Below are 19,454 nucleotides of genomic sequence, written 5' to 3'. Positions count from 1 at the left end.
GGATGGGAGCTCTCACAGCGGCAGCGCACTGACCTACATTAGTGAGCGCAAACGCACGGACAACGTGGGATTGATGAAGTGGAACATCTCGGGCAAAGCAAGGCAGGGCTGGCTGCGGAGTATAGCATAACAAGGAAAATACAGGGTAGGTCGATACACAGTAGAGAAGGCAGTCCCCACCGGAAAAAGATGCCGACCGCTAATTTCTAGTTGCTCATTGAAGGCGGAAGAAATTTCCGACCGCCAGGCAACGGAGACACGTCACATGTCGATCGCTATTATTCCACACTTCCAAGACATTCCACCGGAGCCAAGTTCCACACCGGCTGTGGATAGGCCAGGCAGACACCGAATCCCGAGCCATGAGGGAGGGAAGGTATACTGGAATAGTGACTATCCAGAAGGGGAAAATGTACACAGGGAATCAGGTAACAAATAAAGATCTAGCATTAGTGGTAATGGTTCATTACTTCGTCACGGCTTTGTCAAGATATGAAAGAAAGGAAAATGGGTGGCTGGGCGATGCCATCATCAGTCAGCCGAACTGCCTCGCTTCAGATCGGACTCCGACGCGGCCGAATCCTGGTTTGTCTGCGAGAGACTCAGCCCATCCCATTTCGCCAGAAATTGGTCCATATCCACGTCTCCCTGGCGCGCCGGTCCCTGCTGCACAACGGAGCTGAAATGCGGATAGAAGCTGCTGAACTCCTTGGCGTCGCGCTGCTTCCAGCCCAGCGTCTCGAAGTCGGTAAACAGCGCGTCGGTCTCCTCGGGGAGGGCCACCTCTGTTTGCGTCGCGGACAGCTGAATCATTCGTAGGATACCCTTGGCCAAAGGGAAACGTCGCGAGAACGCCCGGGCGATAATGCACAGCTCAACGAAGGCGTTGCGGTTGTCCGTAGAGTCCAGCGCCTCCATGAGGGTGAACATGCCAATGCTGCACCACTGGATGGTCGACGGCGCCATCCGGTCGATACCCCACTTGTCGCGATGAACTCGCAGCAGCTCTGCCACCCGGCGAGCCGACGAGAGGCAGAGTTGCTGTGCATGTGCGGCCGTAGATACATCCAGGGCCACTTCGCGGTTGGATCGGAGAAACCCAAAAATCTGCATGACGGTGGTGTGGTAAAACATACTAACGGGTGGGGCGAATCAGCACACCGAGTCGCACAGAGGCATCTTGTGAAGGGAGGGGGCAAAAGCACTTACTGGATACTCAAAACGTGGGGGACGGTCGCCACATCCGCGTTCATGCACGGTGGCAAATGCGCGTACCACTCCTGGAGCTGTTTGTAGATGCCGTCGATAAATCCGACCATCTGCGATGGCGTCACAAGGTGCTCGGGATCATGAAGTCCCTGGCTGATCTGCATCATAATGCAGCAAAAGTCGCACCATCGATCGAAAACACAGTTGTGATGCCCGCGGACTGCGTCCACCTCTCGCGGGTACGGGTACCATAGATCGTCCGGATCGCTGTGGGTGACGGGGATGCGTGGACGCTGCGGGGGGTTGACGTTGATATGCTTCATCAGCGACACTGTTGCCGTCCTGTCACCAATCCCAATTAGTAGTTGCTCCTGGTACCCAGAAGGTAGCACTTACGAAGCAATATTGAAAGCGCCCCAGAGTGTCCTATTCACCACCCCCTCGGCTGCGCCGTCTGCCTCCCAACCAGCTATCCCAGGAGGGTGGCTTTCCGCATACTCCTCCGCCCCCCGGATAGCCAGATCCAGGTACATCCACCCCAAGCGGTCTTTTCCCATCAGAACCATCCTGCAAGCCCAATACTATTAGCATGGCCTACATTGCATGAGGCTTCAAGCACCTACCGGATAAATAGAACCAATAAGCCTTGGATCGTTGGTATTGTCGCTCCTCCCTCCTCCTCTTCCAGGAGCCGACGGGCTTCTTCGTAGAAATGATCGCCCCGGGTGAGCGGGTCGTGGGGAACGGTGAATACTTCGGCGTAGTCAGAGTAGTACTAAATAAGCACCCAGTCAGTCAGTCCTGCGGTAAATGGCATTGATCCAAAAGGGTCAGGTACACCTACACAAGCCTCGGAAAGAATAGCATTCACCAAGAAGCGCGAACAGAACCGGCACTCGAGATTGCCGGCCCGCATGTCCCGCAGAAAAGCATCTTTATCCAGCCAGTGGAAGAAGGGGTAGGTCCAGGTCAGCCACAGCGACACGAGGTGGGACACCAGGTCATCGTCATCGGTGACAGTTGTCCATGGCTTTGCAGGAACTTGGTGAACGGGGTTATCGGCGAGACGGCGGACGTCCAGGACACGGCGGGAGGATCGGGGTTGAGAGGACGGTTGCGACTCCTCATCATCGTCAGAGGGACGGGAGATCTGGCTCTGGATCTCACGCAGTTCCGGGGACAGTTCAATTTCGCGCCCGGTGAATTGTTGCTCCAGGAAGATTTGAAGTTCCTCGAAGGAGGCATTACTTCGGATGAGATTCAAGAGCTGGGCGAGACGTTTGCTCTCACTCTCCCGGAGCGCGTCAATCAGTCGCAGCAGCGTCTCCTCCGCCTGTTCGAGCCGGTCTAGTTTCCGCTTCATGGCGTATTTGCGGCGCATGTCGGCCATCTCGTCGACCAGGCATGGAATGCCGTTTGCCACGCAATGCTGACATGGTGGATCACCTCTGCACTTGAGGGGGTCAGCCGACGAACAGGGATTGATGTGATGGTACGAAGATACCAGTGACAACGGGCTTAATAAAGAAATCCCACCTTGAGCTTCTTCTGTTTGCACGCCTTGCAGGCGGTGGTCTTGTGCTTACGACCCTGAACTACATTGTCCGCCACCTTGGCAGTCGGGGGCTGACCAGGAGCGGGTGCCAGGAAGCGGGAGGAGGAGGATTGCGAGTCGGACATATATGACAGTGATGGGAAGCACCAAGACGACCACACAAGAGGAAGTCGCCCTGAGGAGGGAAATTGAATGAGAGGTGAAGAGATGAAAAGGCGACCCGAGGGAACGGATACAGAGAGTCAACAATCAATGGGGTGGGGTTCGGTTGGCGGGAGGAGATGGCAATAGTGTTGTGGGAATGAACGGGTCGATGAAATTGGCTAATGAACGGGTCGATGAAATTGGCTAACTAAGTATTGCCCACCCCCCGGTTGCCGTCTAATCGTCTGTTATGGTAGAAATAAGGGAGATTAAAGGGCCGACACTGAATCCCCGAGGAGTGGAAAGAAGGCAAGAGACCCAAACGATATGATGGTCAATTGAAAGTGTATTCAGTAAGAGATGTCAGTAGTAGTCACAATGAGCGTTGGTACTTGCTTTAAAGGTTGAATTTTATATATGGAGCAGGAGGCCCAGTGGTTAAGGGATTTGCTTTTCCGGGCCTAATTCTGTGGCTGCAGCGGTATCCAAGTGGAAAGATAAAAATAAAAATAAAAAAATATAAATATCAATCCGAGATTGGAAATTCGGAAAATAATAAAATAAAATCCAACGACTAAAACCCGAGTGTGAAAAGAATACGGCATTGAAACGAAGTGGGCGAAAGAGGGTACGAAGAAAATAGGGAATCCCCGAAATTACCCATTTAGGAACTGCAAAGGGACAAGAAAATTCGAATATAAAACAAATCAAACCAAAAGGGGAAATGCACAGAGGTGGAGGGAGGAAAATAGAGGAAATACACAGAACAGCACCCAGACTCTCAGAGACCCAGAGGGGAGGAAGCTTAAAACGCGACAGCCAGTCAGCAGTGAGGATGAGAGGGTGTAAGACAGACTTTGTTGTTTCTGGAAAGCAGCAGAGGCTGCGACAGATTTCCGCGGGCCCATCGAGACTTCACGGCTTCCGGCCGGGGAGGGAGCCGAGAGAGAGACATGAGAGGACGAGAGTGGAAGGCAGCCCGTCAGTTCAGTCAGTAAAGAATCAGTAACTTCCAACCGTATGGAAAAGAAAAAAGGATCGGGAACCACCAGTCCCAAAGAGGATAAGCCTGCGGGCAGCCCCAGTCTTGGCCCGGCCTGTCGCTGGTGGCACTGCTATCCGCCCAATCACTACCGGGGGCGCTAATGTCAATAGGGAACTTCGAGGTAAGAGTTAGTATTGTAGTCTGTAGTAGGCAGTAAATATCTTCGGCCGTCCAAGTGTCGGATCCGGTAGAACCCAACTGGCAAATCCTCCTCCTGCCAGACTCTTGCTCCCGGAGCTAACCTGCATAGGAATCTCATCATGAAGCAAGCGAAATTCTTCTTCCCCTTCCAAGGCCTGGGAAACGCAAGCTCCTCCTGTCTCAATTGCCGTTTTGAGGTTAGCTGGCCGCGCCGCTGGGATCTTCGGGACCCCTGTACCATACTTTGGCTTCGTTCATGAAGGGCAATTCCCAGCTTGGTAGTTACCATTAGATATTGTGGAGTACTACTCCGTAGTATACTATTGCTAGTTTGCTACACAGTCAATTGGGCGGGTGTACCTTGTTGGGCCCGCAATAATACCAAAGAAGACCAAGATACAATAAGTACTTTGACTTTAGTGTATCCAGACACACAAGTATGCGTACCTGATGTTGCCTTAAGTTGCCTCAATACTGTACGGGTCTAGTACCCGAAGTCAGGTCGGGTCTTAACTCTCTTTTTCCATTGTCCCTCCCCTTCGCCATGAACACATGGAGTCTGCGGCCCAGTCAATCAACCAGGGGTGTGGAGGCTGTCCATCGGCAGTGGCAAAAAGCGGCACGCTACTGATCGCGCCTGCAGAAAGTCACCAGTTGACCCAATTATCGAGACTTTTGGCGAGGGGAAGTAACAGCCGGCCATTCAGTTTTGTCGACCAGCCATGGAGGCTGCATGGCTGCGGTGGAACCTGGTCGGCAACCCCTCTCCCGGCGGGTTTCCGGGCGAATCACCTGACGCGCCGCGGGCCTTGCGATCGCAGCAAGCGTAGCCTATCCGAAGATCCTCAAATGTAACTATGAGTTCATTCCTGCCTCTGCTTGACATCAACAGACAGAAACTGGTTGGGCTCACGGAACTGTTTTCCAGTTAATGTCGCCCAATACACCGCTCAACCATGCAACTTCAGATCCCCTCTCAGACTCCATATTCGCCTCAAGCCTTCTTCCAGACTAGAATACGTCCAATCACAAGGGCTGCTTTGGGTATGCGCTACGCCATCTCATCTCAAGAGTGCACGCCTCGTTTGACCGGGTCATTCGGTGGCAATGCGAGATTCCAGATCGTCGTGCAGCGCTTATTAGTTGATATCGTCGACTAGAGTACACTGCCCTCTTCCACCACTCCCCTCACAGAGGGAGTGTGATATTAACCCAGTCGGGAAAGACACACATGAAGGGAGGAAGGAGCCCGATCTCCACCAGAGCCCGGGATAAAGGCTTGGGTCGTCCAGCAAACATCATCCTCGAACCACACTGGACGGGCTGAGACCGAGACAAACTACTAAGCATGGGCACGGGTGGAATGACGGGAAGGAAGGGGAAGAGACACGCTACACTCCCTACGAATTCCTCGGACCCAAGACTTTGCATGCGTCCGTGATAAGCGGGGACTAAGTAGTATCATGGAATAGGTAAGAGGTAAGAGGTAAGAGTCAAGTAAATAGGCTCACTTTTTGGCTTTGCGCAATCTTGTGCATGGTTTTACCGGCCGGTAACAAATCGTCACCCGCGTCGCAGGCAGGGTTGGTTGTCCGCATTTCAGGTCGCAAGGTTTCGTGACGGGGAATGGACCTAACCATAGTAAGAATGCCCAGTACTAGCTCACTCATTGGTTGTGATCGGGCCCTCATGCCAGCAAGTGCGTCGTAGCAGCCCTCTATTACCTGTATGTACAAGGGACTAGGCCAGCAGATACACAGTAGCGATACGCCACCAGAGCTCGGGCACCGATGGGAAATCTGACTCCCACGCGAGCAATTCCGAAGCCCAATCAGATGTGCCACAAATGTCTCAGGGGAGAGGTAGATATCCTTGGCGGTGGGAAAGGGTAACAGACATGGTCGATGGGGATTCGAAATCAAAACCAGTCCAGCCGAGATACAGCAGCAAACCACCGACACCTCAGCCATCAACCTTCTAAATTCAGTAACTAGCCGATCATGTGAGGCCACGATCACGCCCATCCTTCCCGTTTTGCATGGATGTTTGCTTCTGAGTTCAATCACCTCTTTTTTTCCCCCCTCTCTCTCCCTTCTCACCCCTTCTTTCCCCCCCCCTCCATCACAATCCACATCCCCTACTATCGGCTAGGAGGGAGAGAGCCATCGCGGCCCCCTACCCTAGCGTCCGCGATTATCGAATAATAACGCCGATTGCGGGCCAAAACATTCTGAGTCCACCTCGCCATCTCGGAGAAATGGGAGGTCCAACCTTCATCACCAGGTGTCAGACTAGGCCACTCGGAAGCGGCCCGTCTTCGTCTGGGTTGCATCACCCAGCTTTGGTGCTGTCGAGAAGATTCCACCGCTTGAATTCCACTAACCGCAACAGCTTTCCTGCATTGTTGGCATCTCCGAGCGCACCCAGACCTGGTATTACCCTGGTCTAGTGCAGCTGTCATGCCTGCACTCATGTAGCTTAGGCAGAACCGACCGTTCTAGGCAGGCGTGACCCTCACTTCACTCTCCGGATCACAAGTCATCTTATTATCTGGCGGCATCAGAGGCCTAGATCACCATCAGGTAAGCTGGAGTATTTCCTCCGTACTTCGATCTTGTTGCCAGGACAGGCCTGGGTTTCGGTGTACGTTGCCGAACGTCACCGGGATGAAAGAGATGAGCCTGTAGCCAATCATCCACCCGCTGAAGGGAAATCCTACCCATCCCGGCAATATAGGCGATCGCAATTGGCGTGACAGCAAATTCCCCCGTCCCCTTCATTTCTCATTATCGACGTCCTGTCACTGACCTTGCCCTCGTTGAGATCGTGCCAGTCTCTGTCACCCATCGAAAAATTCTCCCCGGTACTAGCTGAAACGTCGGAATCCTGTCACGCTTCGTCGCTGCACATTAAGCCTATCAGCATAACAATGCCCTTCCCCAACCAGGCCCACTTTCCTTGACCTCCGCCGCACAACAGGGCAGTGGAGCCGGACGCACAAGTCTTCAAAATGGGTTACCTTGGCAGAATAGATTGGATTCATGGGGGAAAGTCGTCGATGCTGCAGAGTCAAAGAAATCGGTGGAAAGGGTGGGCCATGTTGAGCTGCACTTGCGACAGACTCACTGCGCATGGACTAGCAGTGAAGCGTCTCAACAAGGATCATAACTTGGTGGCGGTTCAGGGTGTTCTGGCCAGGGATCACCGGCAATGTTGGGAGGGTCTCTCGCCCTGCAGGCTGTTTCTTACAGAGCACGGACGTGGCAGGTCATGGACTAGCCTTCTGCAGGCTGAGACTGACTACAACACACCTACTCGATTATTCGAGCTACCTCTTTGCTGTAAAAGCTGCTGGTAGTTTGGGGGAAACCTGCATGGAGCTCTCGTCAGGTTCTGCAGCGCAAAGCCCGGAGCTCTGACCCAGCGTCCTTCATGCGGCAGGAACAGGCTAACAGGCTAACCACCCTGCCTTGTGAAACCCCAAGGTCGAATCACATAGCTGGGAATATTTACCGGCTGATGGGAAATTGTCGCTCCGATTTTCGGTTAAATATTTCTGCGAATGTTAACGATGTTTATACAAAGATCAGAAACGAAGCCTAGATGCCATCCACGACACTTCCAGGCATTCATCACCGAATACCACACTGCCGCCTCTTCTGTGCAACCTCCTCTGTTATTCAAACGATGCCAGGCTAGGTAGCATAACATCAACAGCGACACTCGCTGCTCTCGCTGGAGAGTAAGTGGTTTGGAGGAAGAGTGATCAGTATGATCAGCCGACAACGCACGATTCTCGCAGGATCCCGTGTCTTAACCCTGTTAGAGCATTGCTTCGTCACATTGGATCAGTAAGCGGGAATTCTGTATTATGCGACCGTGGGAACCATCCAGGCTCAAAAGCCTGTTCAGACGTCATATCCAAGCGACCGCGCATGTCATAATGAAGCATGAAACCATCGTGCATCTAGCATGCGCAAGCCGGGGAATCCCCACGATGCATCGCGGTTTTCTGGCGGTCGGAACTCGATTGCGCTGGACACGTCGCCCCCCAATCGCTGCCACAGTGCCACATGACGTCATGCGTGATTTGCTTACCGCCAGTGCCTTTCCGCTTCGGGAAGTCGTGTTGCCATCCGCAATGTTGCAGTTTGTGCCTCTGACCCTCGTCTTTGCGGGGACTGTCGGACTCCTGTTTGTAACTCGCTGCAACTACGCAGATAATTTGACTATCCGGTCAAGTACCGTAGCGCGCTGTATCTGCGGCACCTACTGTGAAGATTGTTTGAATACTTTGTAGACAAGGACGACTGGGGGAATCATCATCATCATCATCATTGAACTTTGAGAAAAGAAAGAACAACCACTATCAACTGTCGCCATAACAGTTTAAGTCCATATGCTCTGGAAACTGACAACTCCTATCTAACCCTATACACAATTTCCCTAGACGCTCAGAAGTGCATCAATGACTTCCATTTAAGCTCGCGGGGTCAGTTGGACCATCAATCGGTTCTTTTGCCATAGCGTCCACGTATTTTGCTTCTCCCAGCCTACTGATTCAGGTGCCAGTCTTAGATCATAGTGGTATAGGACCTTGGCTAGGATGAGTCGCATCTCATGGTAGGCGAGACTATTTCAGACGTCAGACATGCTTCCTAGAGCATTGACACACACCCAAATTAGGGGAACTTACTTTTTCCCCAGACAGTTGCGAGGACCGAAAGAGAAAGGCTGACAGGCAGCCTTGTTATCACTAGCAAACTGCGGGTCATTGCCCCATCGCTCCGGAAGAAACTCGTCTGGCCGGGTGAAGTTTCGCGGGTTGCGATATGTCGCCCAGTGATGTACAGAGACAGCCGTCTGAAGACACACATCAGTTTCAGGTACTACTTGCAAAAAGAAAAGGTGGTACGCTGAGTAAACATCACTCACATCGCCAGGAATATATTCGCCGCAGATTTCCATACCCTCCTTGGGAGTGAGACGAGGCATCCCAGTAGGGACAGGGGGATACATTCGAAGGCCCTCGTCGATACACATGTTCAGGTACTTCAGCTGGGCTAACCGCAGCATATCGATGTCCGAACTCTGCTCGAAGGCGTCGCGCACCTCGTTGGTGATCTTTTCTAATTTGTCGGGATTCAACAACAATTGATACGTAAGGCCGCTCAATGCAGTCGCGGTGGTTTCCGTCCCAGCTACCATGAATAATTGGGAGTTGGCGTACATCTCTTCGCGGCTCAAGCGCAGGGACTCTTTCTGCGCCATGACCAAACCCCAAATATCAGGCCGATCCAGACTCTGGTCAACCCGCCAATCTACCCTGTCCTTGCATGACTGGTAATGAGACGCTTGCCGTTGTTTCAACGACCGAGGGAGGAGGGAGTTTAAGAAATAAGAACACCATGGATAGTACCGCGCGATACGTCGGAGTGAGTTTATCTTCACACTGGAGAAGATGGATGTCACCCATGCTACATTGCCCGTACCTTTCAGCAGATTCAGTGGGTCCCCGAATGTCAAGTCACCCATGATGTCGAATGTCGTCAAATTGTACATCATGACCATCTCAATCCTTGCCTTGGGATCTGCTTGAACAATTTCTCGGAGCTTGTCGATGAGCATGTCCGCATAATGAGCGATGAGCGGCTGCTGCTCGCGCAAGGCCTTGTCCGAGAAGGCATGCGAAAAGTTGCGACGAAAGCGTGAATGATCGGCGGCTGGGGCGCGAATGACATCTGGGGTGCCATTCAGTGTGGTGCCGAAGAATCGTTTGTCCTTCTCGGTAGACTTTTTGGTTGCACTAGCATGGCCGTAGATATCTCTCCATGCTTCGGCGGACGAGTAGCTGACTTGATCGGGTGAGATCCGGACAGTGTCTCCGTAAACCAGATGAAGGTTTCTCATCCATGTATGCTCGTCTCCCATGAGGTTGTGATACATATACACCAGACGGGTAACTGCCGCCAGCTTTGGACCGGCGATCTTACACAAAGGGTTGATGTACAGCTCGTATAAACATTTTCCTACCAAGGAGAAGAATAACTGCGATCATCAGAGGCACGCGTTAGCAACCACCAACCCCTGACGTCTGGAAGGATTGCACTCACTAAGCCAGCTGTTAGTATTAGGTAACGCCCCTGTAGGGCCTCATGAAGATTTTCGTGGATCATGCTGAGGTCTGAAAATAGGAATAACCGACAACCAAACTGTGAAGGAAAGCGTTGGCTGGTATCGAATGCACACCGCTGTGACGGGGCCCCAGATGGTATTTATCATATCTCCTGTACTCAGAAGGAGTCGCCTGACGTTGCAACAGCCGGCCTGATTATGTCGAGGCAAAGCTGTACAAGCTCAGCCAATGCTTTACCAAGCCGGCACACGACCCGCTGCCAGCCAAGCTGCATGAAGCTATTAGCAGGAAAAGACCTCGGCCCATCCCCCATACATCACTCCGATGCAAGTGGTGCTCGGCCCTAGACCTCCGATGTCCCGATGAGGAACAGTCACGACGTGCTATCTTCAAGGCCTTGATGTGTGTTCTACAAAGTAGGCGTGATTCGAGCCATACCGGCCGAGCGGGGAAACTGCAGAGTGGAGTTCTGTTGCGGCACATCGAGGCTTTGAAAGGAGGGGTCATGTCGATCGCCAACTCCCTCGGAGCGAATAGCAGGATAAATATTAGCGTTATGACATTGCACCGAGACATCAAGGTTTTGCATAACTAACCGGCCGCTTTCTTTCACCGGCTATAGCCTGGGCACAGATGGGGGTCTGGAATAACAGCAAGGGTGCATCGGGGGTACGTGTATAAACTTGTCACATGGTATGAGTTATGCTAATTGGCCTGTGCACAACGCCGCGTCAACGATCGCTACATTTCCTAGAATTAGCAGGCAAGGGGGTGGTCTGCGCTCGTGCCGTTTCATCCGGCTGTGGTCGTTAAAAGACCAAACTGCAGATGCAGTGTTACCCTCACAGGGATGCACTGTGACAATGGTAGAATCCACCGATATGAAAGGCCTTGTCTATCCTCCAATAAAAAGTCAAGCTGCTAAGCCCTGCCGATCCTCTCCCAAACTCAAATCTAGCAACTTATAGCACGGACACTGGCGTCATTGAACTTACCATCCTATATCTGATGTTTCCCATCTCCTATGAACACACTGTCTACATGAACAGCCAGTCGGATACTCGGGTCAGACTGCCAACGCATAAGACTGCCACATATACACTCACCCACGTCATCTTAGCAACCAAGCGACGTAGGATCGATTACCTCCTTTTAGCGCTTGGTGGATGGTAAGCAAGGCCTATAACCTTGATGACGGAGTTTGTTGGCCGAGCCTGCAGCAGCAATGCCATCCATCCTTCGACCCGAAAATGAGCTATCGCCGGGGATGCTCGGGCCGCAGGATCAACTAAGCTAGCTATGCTACGCTACGCCATCCTTTCCAGGGGGCCGAGTCGATCTTCGGTGCTCGGGAAGGATCAGGTACATATATCTTGTAAGCACTATAGTATAAACCAGTGGGGACAGGATTTGCGGGTGGCTGTCGTCCTAGACGTACGTGAGGTGTTCGTAGCTATGTTCATATGCGTTCCTGAGAACCTTGTTTGCTTGTATTTTGCTTGGCTCAAATGACTGACATATATTAGAAGTAGAGATATATCAGTACTGGAGAAGTGAGGCGTGAAGTCTCCCCCGTCGGTATACATTGTCGACGAGTGGAAATTCCCTCATCTCGACTACCAAGTGATGGATCCCAGACACTGCCAGCATAGAACTCCACTTTGTCGTCATATTCAATTCATTTACAGAACTATGTCTTTGAACAGGCAGCCAGATTATTCCACAATATTTGCATGCATGATCTGTGATAGACAGGCTGTTTTGCCTTGCGGTCGGAATTCCCGGGCCTTCCTATTCGGGATCGGATGTTGGTTTTCTATGCCGAGCAGGGGTATTTGCTTTTCTGAGATCATCGACCGTTTTTCACGAACCATGCTTTTACTTCCTTTCCATCGCCACTCCGACCTTTGTTGTCATTCCCCAAATCTTGGAATGTCTGCGTTGCGAGCTTTACTAATCCATTTCTACCAGATGAAAGAGAATGATTTCGAATTAGATTAATTTAACTGGCCGTGACGGGTAAACAGGAGTATCACGCAGCCGTATATCTATCCAAAAGCTCGCTCACTATGCCTTCCATGTCATCTTCCCTTTCACTTGGTTCTCTTACATCAGTCGTGCTTGAAGGCAAAGAGGGAAGGGACTCATCGGAGTGAACCTCCGACTTGCAAGCAAAGCGCTCAACGAGCCACAAGGGCCGATTTTCACGAGAATTCTTGAACTCGGCAGGGCCTGGGCGGCGTCCATCCTGCGTCGGAGGGCCAGGAGAAGGAGCGACGACCGAAGAAACGGAAGGAGAGCGGTTTGCTCGAAGCGAAATCCCAACAGGGACTGCAGGATGTATCTCATCGCTAAGATTCGACTGCTCCCCGTGGTCCTTGGACACGGAACTGGCATGGAAACCAACCTCCTCCTTTTCGTAATGACGAGCATCAAGGAGGGGAGCGGGGCATTCCTCTTCCGAATATTGAACTTGTGAAGTGCGGTCGACATTTTCTTCCTCCATTCCTCCCATTCCCCCACATCCAGCCCCTCCAGCCCCTCCATAACCTGTCCCCGGCACATAACCAAGAGAGGTATGATAAGCTTTGATTTTGTGTCTAGGACCGATGGCTCTCAAAAGTCTTTTGATCTGATGCAAAGGCCCGGAGCGTCTGTATCTTTTTCGGTCTTTAACCTTAAGATCCGTCAGATGGCTGTTAAGCTGCAATATATATCTCTCGTTTCTAAGCTGTCGCGTGTGTGCTAGTAGATCCTCTTCGAAGTGATTGAACATGGCTTTATTGATAATTATATAGTCGTAATCAATCTAGGAGAATTATATATAAATCAAAATATAGAACTACCATGAGAGATTTTGAAGTTACTACATACCTTATCCTACTTCTAAGGTAAACCATAGGCGTTGAGACTCTCGGGCAAAACATGTTTGCGATCTATCTACAACGCCGTATTAGCATTACTTCTAACTAATTACATCCGTCTTGGGGAGAACTTACTCTTATGTCGTCTGTAATTGCTCGTTGAACTTCTGCGCCTTCGAACGTCGTCATTTCTCCTTCAGTCGTAGACCTGTGGTGCATGAGGCTCATGATAAATACGAGACTTCTTGTTCGAATACCGTCAACTCCATCAACTATGCGGTAAGCGCTAGAAAATTGTCCAGCCCTCTTTGGTCCATCTGCAAGGCTGCACTAGGCGGGATGTGAAAGGCTTTCATTGGATGCAGAGGCTGGGATATCTCTGATAGTCGGGGTGCCCGGTAGCCGCTGGCAAGGCTGAGGTGGCCCTCTAACTTACGTCTTTAAGAAAATCATCCCCCGTACTGATTGAATAAACTCACCAATTCAGCGCATCACTTCTTGACTAATGATCAACTGAGTCAGAGCTTCTCATGTCGATGAAGGACCACACAATATACATTTCCAATCTGTCAACATAGTACTATACACTGCCATCACTTCATCCATAACCACCAGCCACAAGGACCTTTAAGCATGATCAATAGGCGACGGCCCCGCATCAATCGGGTAAGTAAAGATATAGTTCGGCCCATCAGCCATCAACCCATCACCACCAGGCCTCATCTGCGAAGCAGGCAACCAAAGCTTCTTATCAGCGGTGACCCACATCAGATCCGTCCAAAGCAGCTTCTCATCCTGGATAAGTATTGTCGCGCGTCCCTCAGGCGTAACCTTCCAGATAGCCAGCAAGTTCGTATCACTAACATAGATGTTCCCATCCCCGTCAATAGTACTACCACCGGTGCTGGGAGTCAAGGCAAACGGCTCCGCGTAATCTCCCAGCGTCGATGCGAGCGTCGCGTTCTTCAGAGACGCATCAACATACGCTGTCTTGATGCGATACAGACCTCCATTGCAAGGTTGGTAGTACAGGTAGACACCGTCGGGAGAGACTTCGATTTGATCGAGTCCAACGGAGAGGGTGCTGCCTGCGGCACCGTACCCGGGGACCAGGGTACCGTTGTACATCATAGGGAACCAGGGTTGAGCGGAAGAGTCGGTGGAGAGCACGCGCACACCCGTGCCGGTGGTCATGTTCATAACAAGGAGGGCACCGGCAGTGTCACTCATGTAGGCAACATCACCAGCAGCATTAAAGCGGACGTCGTCAATGCCGCTGTCGGAAGCTTTCATGGCGTCGAGGTAGTAAAGCTTGTCAACGGCATCGGTGGTGAGGTTCACGCCAACGAGCTTGGTGGAGCCGTTCACTCCTGTGGAGCCGCCGTCGACAATCCAGTAGCGACCGTCGGGACCCATGCGGGCGCCGTCAATGCTGACGAAGGTCTTGCGTGGGTCAGAGGTAGGGTCACTGGAGTTGTAGGAATTCCAAGCAGCGTTTGGGTAAAGGACCGTGGAGTTATCGTCTAGGAGCTCGACAATTTGAGGGGGCAGAGTGGTCGAGTACCGCTGCGAGAGAAATTTGCGCCCATCAGAGGAGATACTGATGCCTTGGGTAGCGCGCTCGAGGGAGTAGGCCAGCTCGAGGCCTGGGGTGCTCGCGGTTGCGGCAGCCAGGGGGGCTGTGAGGCCTAGGAGGCCGAGAAACAGGGCGGCGGACATTGTGGTCTCGAGTTGAAAGAAGAGACAATTTGAAGACTGTGCCTGGATGTTGTAACTGTGGCCATGATGTTCTGCACCTTTATAGTAGCCAAATCGGCCCAGGAGATGGAAGAAGGGAAACTATCTCCGCCATGCCAAGCAACGCCAAGAGGATGCGGAATCAAAGCCAAGCACAGCCAATCTCAAACAAGCTTAGCCTCCGCAATCTTCACTCCTTGATTGATGGCCAGATGAGCAAGATATGACGGTAGTGGGGAGTAGAAGGATTACCTTAAGTGGGCGCTAGGCGTTTCGGAAGGTCAGGAGCCGGATGGAATGCAGGTACGAGAGTTTCTTATTCATCAATAAGTTGAAGCGTCGTCTCCACTGCTTGCGTGGTCTGATTTTACGGTAGTATTGTAGAACCATGGGTGTTTACGGGACTGAGGATTAAGAATTATGTGGGTTATCTAAATGGAAATGATGTGCACCGATCCGACCGAAAATAGAGGATTTGTCAGTCATTGTCTTCATGATAAGCGCAGCTCACGAGTGTCGGTGGAACTAATAGCCGAGCCTCTACTCGTCACTATCTCCGAGACATCGGTCAGAGTGACCTGATTGGGGCGAAGCATCGGAAAATCGATATCATCCAGACAATCAGCCATTTGATATGCGAAACAAGACAGATATGATGAGGAGCTTGACGTTCAGCATTGTGTTGAGTTATTTATTCGACTTGGTACTGAACAGGAGAAGTGGCAAAAGCCACTGATAAAATTTATTCAAACAAAATCAAAGTTTGAAGTAGTCTAAGTTCGGAAAAAGCTGACTTGTCGATATGAAAGCGACATAGTAAAAAAGCGAATATAGCTTTGTCATCAAACTTCAGTTTGCCTGTCGAAATATGACTTGTTGCGAGAAGCAAAGATCTCGTACAAGTGACATAATGCGACGAAAAGGCAACGCAAATATGACAGAACCTGAGTCATACCACTTTGCATCTCTGCGAGGCCTTCTATACCTTCACGTACTACGTATTACGATTCCGGCCTCTTTCAAGTACACTCAAGCTCCGTAACTGCACTATGGCGACTCCACCAAAACATTTCGATATAACGGACGCCCAAGACAAACCCAACCCACTCTCACCACCACCACTGGTCACCCTTCCAGACCTCAAAGGCTCAGCCGTATCTCCTACACTGTGGTACCGGATCCACGTTCTCATCTTCGACCTGAAGAATTTCGGTAACACTTCGTCCAAGAAGCGTCTGGATAAAGTCACAGACCCATCTTATATCGGGGAACCATACTTCACCATAGAAGAAGCCGAAAAGATTAAGCAGACTATTATTGATGCCAACGGAAAGACTTTCTCAGAAACGCTAGTGGAAGGTCTGAATGAGCGACTGAAACGGCGGAACAAGAAGCGTGTTCAGAGTGACGACTTTCGAGTCTGTGCGGCACACGATCTTGCTCCACTCATGGCAAGTGCGCTGGGTATTGATCTTAAGCAGATGGAGAAGGATAATGATTTTGCAAGGATGGTTGAATTAAAGGGACTGAATTTGCGTGGAGAAATCTGGAGTGGGCTAAAAAAGAAATCTTTTTCGCCGAAGAATAAGAGACGATAAGCGCAAAAAAGAGTTGTCTATGTTACTTCGCGACTTGGAGATTGTCCGGTATTTACCTACAAGAGCAACAGATAGAAAAGTCTAGGAATAAGCGGAGAGGTATCATTATCTGGCTTGTCTCAAATATTTATACAGTCGTCTGCGATCTCTGCAACCGTCTCAAAGTCTTCGACCACAGTATTTGTGCATAAAGAACATGCGCCTCATAAAGTAGCCACGGCAGCATCTTAAAGTCTCTTTGTTGCTGGCCAAGAGGATGCAAATTTGTGCACTCAATAGTAACATAGGTCACCCTCGCCTTCTCATCCGAAACCCTTTCAACAATGAACTCCTGAAAACCACCGTCCATCAACCGCCACGGCAAGCCATATGATGCAGCCTTGTCCACTCCTTCGACCAATGCTTTTGGAAACATCCAGTACATCACAGCACCAGCTGTATCCACAGCGCTCCCATTTCTAACAGCTTCTTCATTAGAACCAAATTCAGTAACCGGCTTTGAAGCATCAGAAGGCAAGTCCGATGGGCGAACATTTATGCCACTCTCAGCATCCCAAGTCCCAAGCATAAATGCTCCCATCTCGCTTGGGCGTCCGAATAAACGAGAAGAAGGGGTAAAGGATAAAGGCGGAACATATCTGTCCAATACCGACGTTTCCAAACCTGTCGCGCGCGCATCTATGAATGCAGCAACGAGATTCTTCGACAAGCTATGCGCGTCGTCTTTTTGGTCGACACCGTCACGACTGAATAGCCCGTATTGCGAAAGTTGCGACACAGGTACCTCAGCCTGAACTGCTACAAAGGATGGGACCCAGTAGGTCTTATCCCCGCCTGACCATGACGATAGCAGTGTCGATTTTGTGACGCCCCATGGTGTCGGTGTATTTGCTTCACATGGTGTTTCAATTAGGTTGCGACATGCGCTTGCCTTTGGTATTTCCGTGATTGCAATTGTGGGGCATGACTGGTTGAGTCGTCGCTTGGTGAGATATGCGACCGCGCTGCTGACAGTCACTATGGTGAGCGCCCCTGTTAGGAAGGGTCGATGTCGGATGAAGTTTGCCATGAGAAGAATAAGAAGAAGGTTTGATAGATTTGTTGTAGAAAATAGTGGTGAGAAGGCTCTATCGTTCTTAGCTGATATAGCGCACCGGGTAGCCAAAGCTATATGGAGGCAAATAGGGGAAGTCTGTTTTGAATTTGAAGATGCAAGATTCTGTATGCTACTCGGCTCATATGTGGCACTCGAAGAACCCGAGTATTTAAATGAAAACAGGACTTATAATAGTTGGTTTGATCAAGATATCCAAATGTCGGGTAATCTCGGGCGAGGCTGTCGTGAGTCAGATGGATCCGAAGCCACCCGTTTTCGACCCCAAACAAGGAGTCAAAAATACATCACAAGATCAATGATGCGCTGGCTTGACTGAGGAATCCACAGTAAGCCCGTATATATACGAAAGGGACTGCTTGATTATGCAACAAACTGGTATGTGTAATTACTCGCACCATATGTGGAGAATTGGACACAGGTGATTCACATTTCGTTGATCAACATTCCCAAAGCAAAGCCCTCATTTCAGAAAACCCCAAAGATTATTCAAGCTTTCCGCAAAAGTTGGATGGGCGAACACAGCATCTTGCAACTTCTGATAATGCAGATTTCCCATCATGGCAGTCTGCACAATACTCATTATTTCGCCGCCCTCAACGCCTAAACATGTAAAGCCCAAGATCTGTCCAGTCTCCCCGTCAACCACAGCCTTCATGGCACCTCTCGTCTCTTCCGTTTCCAACGCCCTAGCCACATAGCTCATTGGCATCTGCGCAGTCAGGATCTTCCGACCCGGGAATCTTTCCCTTGCTTCATGCTCATGCAGCCCGACATGACCGAACTGAGGGTCTGTATAGGCGACATACGGCACGATTCGATCTCTAATCGAGAGCCGCTCATCTGCAGATGTGGACCCCAACAATGTAGGCCTGAGTACTCGGAAATCATCGTATGAGATATGTGTAAACGACGGCGGACCTTTGACGTCTCCCATGGCGTAGATTGATGGCGAAGAAGTCTCCAAGAACTCATTTGTGATGACATAGCCTCTCTTATCCATCTTCACGCCCGCGGCAGCAGCGTTTAAACGCTCGGTATTCGGCACCCTTCCACTTGCAAAGAGAATGTGCGTAGCCCCTTTGACAGCCTCCCTCCCCTGTCTCGTCTCAACTGCGACATTAAACACATCCTCTGAGGCATTCTCAATTTCAACCGGCGTGGTCTCCAACATGACTTTAATCCCATCGTCCCGGAATATCTCCAACAACATATCCGCCAACTCCTTATCCTCCCTAGGAAGCAACTGTTTTCCCCTCTGCAAAACCGTAACCCTAGCCCCAAGCCTCCTGAACAACTGCCCAAACTCAACCCCAATATACCCACCTCCAACAACCACCAAATGCCGTGGCACCTCCCCCAGCTCCATAATAGACGTAGAATCCAACACCCTTTCATTCGGAACCCTCTCCAATCCATCAAGTATGACCTTCCCAGGCCGACAACCCGTATTTATAACAATCCTGTCCCCCCTCACAACTCTCTCATTTCCATTCCTCCCATCCATAATCACCATTGTCTTCGCATCCACAAAGCTCGCCTCCCCCATAATCACATCCACCCCGGCATCCCGAAGCCTCTTTTCACCCCCCGTTCGGAACGAATCCACAATATCCCTCTTCCGTTGTCTGATCGTTTTCATATCGATCACCACTTCATTACCATTATCCCTCTCAGCGGAACCAGGCGTATTCGCCATCTGGACACCATACTCCCCACCCCTCCCAGCAAGATACGCGACCCTCCCGGACGCGATCATCGTCTTGGTCGGCGTGCAGCCATCATTCACACAGCATCCGCCGACATGCTCCCGCTCAATGAGGGCCGTTTTATGGTTCGCGAGCGCGAGGGCTCGAGCGAGAGGGGTGCCGCCTTGGCCGGAGCCGATGATTATGGTATCGTATTGGGTGG

The 19,454-nt window shown here is 51.0% G+C and overlaps 9 protein-coding genes across 9 annotated transcripts; 3 read left to right on the top strand and 6 right to left on the bottom strand.

Annotated features, from left to right (window-relative positions):
- Positions 1 to 531: 531 nt before the first annotated feature.
- Positions 532 to 2,889, bottom strand: An12g09580 (uncharacterized protein; the record flags this gene model as incomplete). Its single annotated transcript, XM_001395974.3, has 6 exons — positions 532 to 1,135; positions 1,210 to 1,551; positions 1,606 to 1,776; positions 1,833 to 1,984; positions 2,054 to 2,662; positions 2,746 to 2,889. The coding sequence occupies 6 exons, from the start codon at positions 2,887 to 2,889 to the stop codon at positions 532 to 534; spliced, it is 2,022 nt and encodes a 673-aa protein (XP_001396011.1).
- A 3,462-nt stretch (positions 2,890 to 6,351) lies between these two features.
- On the top strand, positions 6,352 to 6,849 carry An12g09570 (hypothetical protein; the record flags this gene model as incomplete). Its single annotated transcript, XM_059743671.1, has 2 exons — positions 6,352 to 6,537; positions 6,658 to 6,849. The coding sequence occupies 2 exons, from the start codon at positions 6,352 to 6,354 to the stop codon at positions 6,847 to 6,849; spliced, it is 378 nt and encodes a 125-aa protein (XP_059606972.1).
- Positions 6,850 to 7,104: 255 nt separating this feature from the next.
- On the top strand, positions 7,105 to 7,452 carry An12g09565 (hypothetical protein; the record flags this gene model as incomplete). Its single annotated transcript, XM_059743670.1, has 1 exon — positions 7,105 to 7,452. One exon carries the CDS (start codon positions 7,105 to 7,107, stop codon positions 7,450 to 7,452), a length of 348 nt encoding a protein of 115 aa, XP_059606971.1.
- Positions 7,453 to 8,573: 1,121 nt separating this feature from the next.
- Positions 8,574 to 10,270, bottom strand: An12g09560 (uncharacterized protein; the record flags this gene model as incomplete). Its single annotated transcript, XM_001395971.3, has 4 exons — positions 8,574 to 8,727; positions 8,791 to 8,957; positions 9,030 to 10,142; positions 10,208 to 10,270. The coding sequence occupies 4 exons, from the start codon at positions 10,268 to 10,270 to the stop codon at positions 8,574 to 8,576; spliced, it is 1,497 nt and encodes a 498-aa protein (XP_001396008.1).
- A 1,992-nt stretch (positions 10,271 to 12,262) lies between these two features.
- On the bottom strand, positions 12,263 to 13,322 carry An12g09550 (uncharacterized protein; the record flags this gene model as incomplete). Its single annotated transcript, XM_059743669.1, has 3 exons — positions 12,263 to 12,926; positions 13,105 to 13,166; positions 13,230 to 13,322. 3 exons carry the CDS (start codon positions 13,320 to 13,322, stop codon positions 12,263 to 12,265), a joined length of 819 nt encoding a protein of 272 aa, XP_059606970.1.
- Positions 13,323 to 13,721: 399 nt separating this feature from the next.
- An12g09540 (uncharacterized protein) lies at positions 13,722 to 14,813 on the bottom strand (the record flags this gene model as incomplete). Its single annotated transcript, XM_059743667.1, has 1 exon — positions 13,722 to 14,813. One exon carries the CDS (start codon positions 14,811 to 14,813, stop codon positions 13,722 to 13,724), a length of 1,092 nt encoding a protein of 363 aa, XP_059606969.1.
- Positions 14,814 to 15,880: 1,067 nt separating this feature from the next.
- On the top strand, positions 15,881 to 16,429 carry An12g09530 (hypothetical protein; the record flags this gene model as incomplete). Its single annotated transcript, XM_001395968.1, has 1 exon — positions 15,881 to 16,429. The coding sequence occupies one exon, from the start codon at positions 15,881 to 15,883 to the stop codon at positions 16,427 to 16,429; it is 549 nt and encodes a 182-aa protein (XP_001396005.1).
- Positions 16,430 to 16,556: 127 nt separating this feature from the next.
- An12g09520 (uncharacterized protein) lies at positions 16,557 to 17,498 on the bottom strand (the record flags this gene model as incomplete). The annotated part of the gene is made up of 1 exon (XM_001395967.3): positions 16,557 to 17,498. The coding sequence occupies one exon, from the start codon at positions 17,496 to 17,498 to the stop codon at positions 16,557 to 16,559; it is 942 nt and encodes a 313-aa protein (XP_001396004.1).
- Positions 17,499 to 18,006: 508 nt separating this feature from the next.
- On the bottom strand, positions 18,007 to 19,452 carry An12g09510 (uncharacterized protein; the record flags this gene model as incomplete). The annotated part of the gene is made up of 2 exons (XM_001395966.3): positions 18,007 to 19,171; positions 19,256 to 19,452. Coding segments are annotated over 2 exons (1,362 nt in total), but the record flags the coding sequence as incomplete, so codon positions are not given.
- Positions 19,453 to 19,454: the final 2 nt, after the last annotated feature.

The sequence above is a fragment of the Aspergillus niger genome (genome assembly GCF_000002855.4).
Source record: "Aspergillus niger supercontig An12".
NCBI lineage: Eukaryota > Fungi > Ascomycota > Eurotiomycetes > Eurotiales > Aspergillaceae > Aspergillus > Aspergillus niger.
This window is presented reverse-complemented; position numbering and strand designations above follow the sequence as displayed.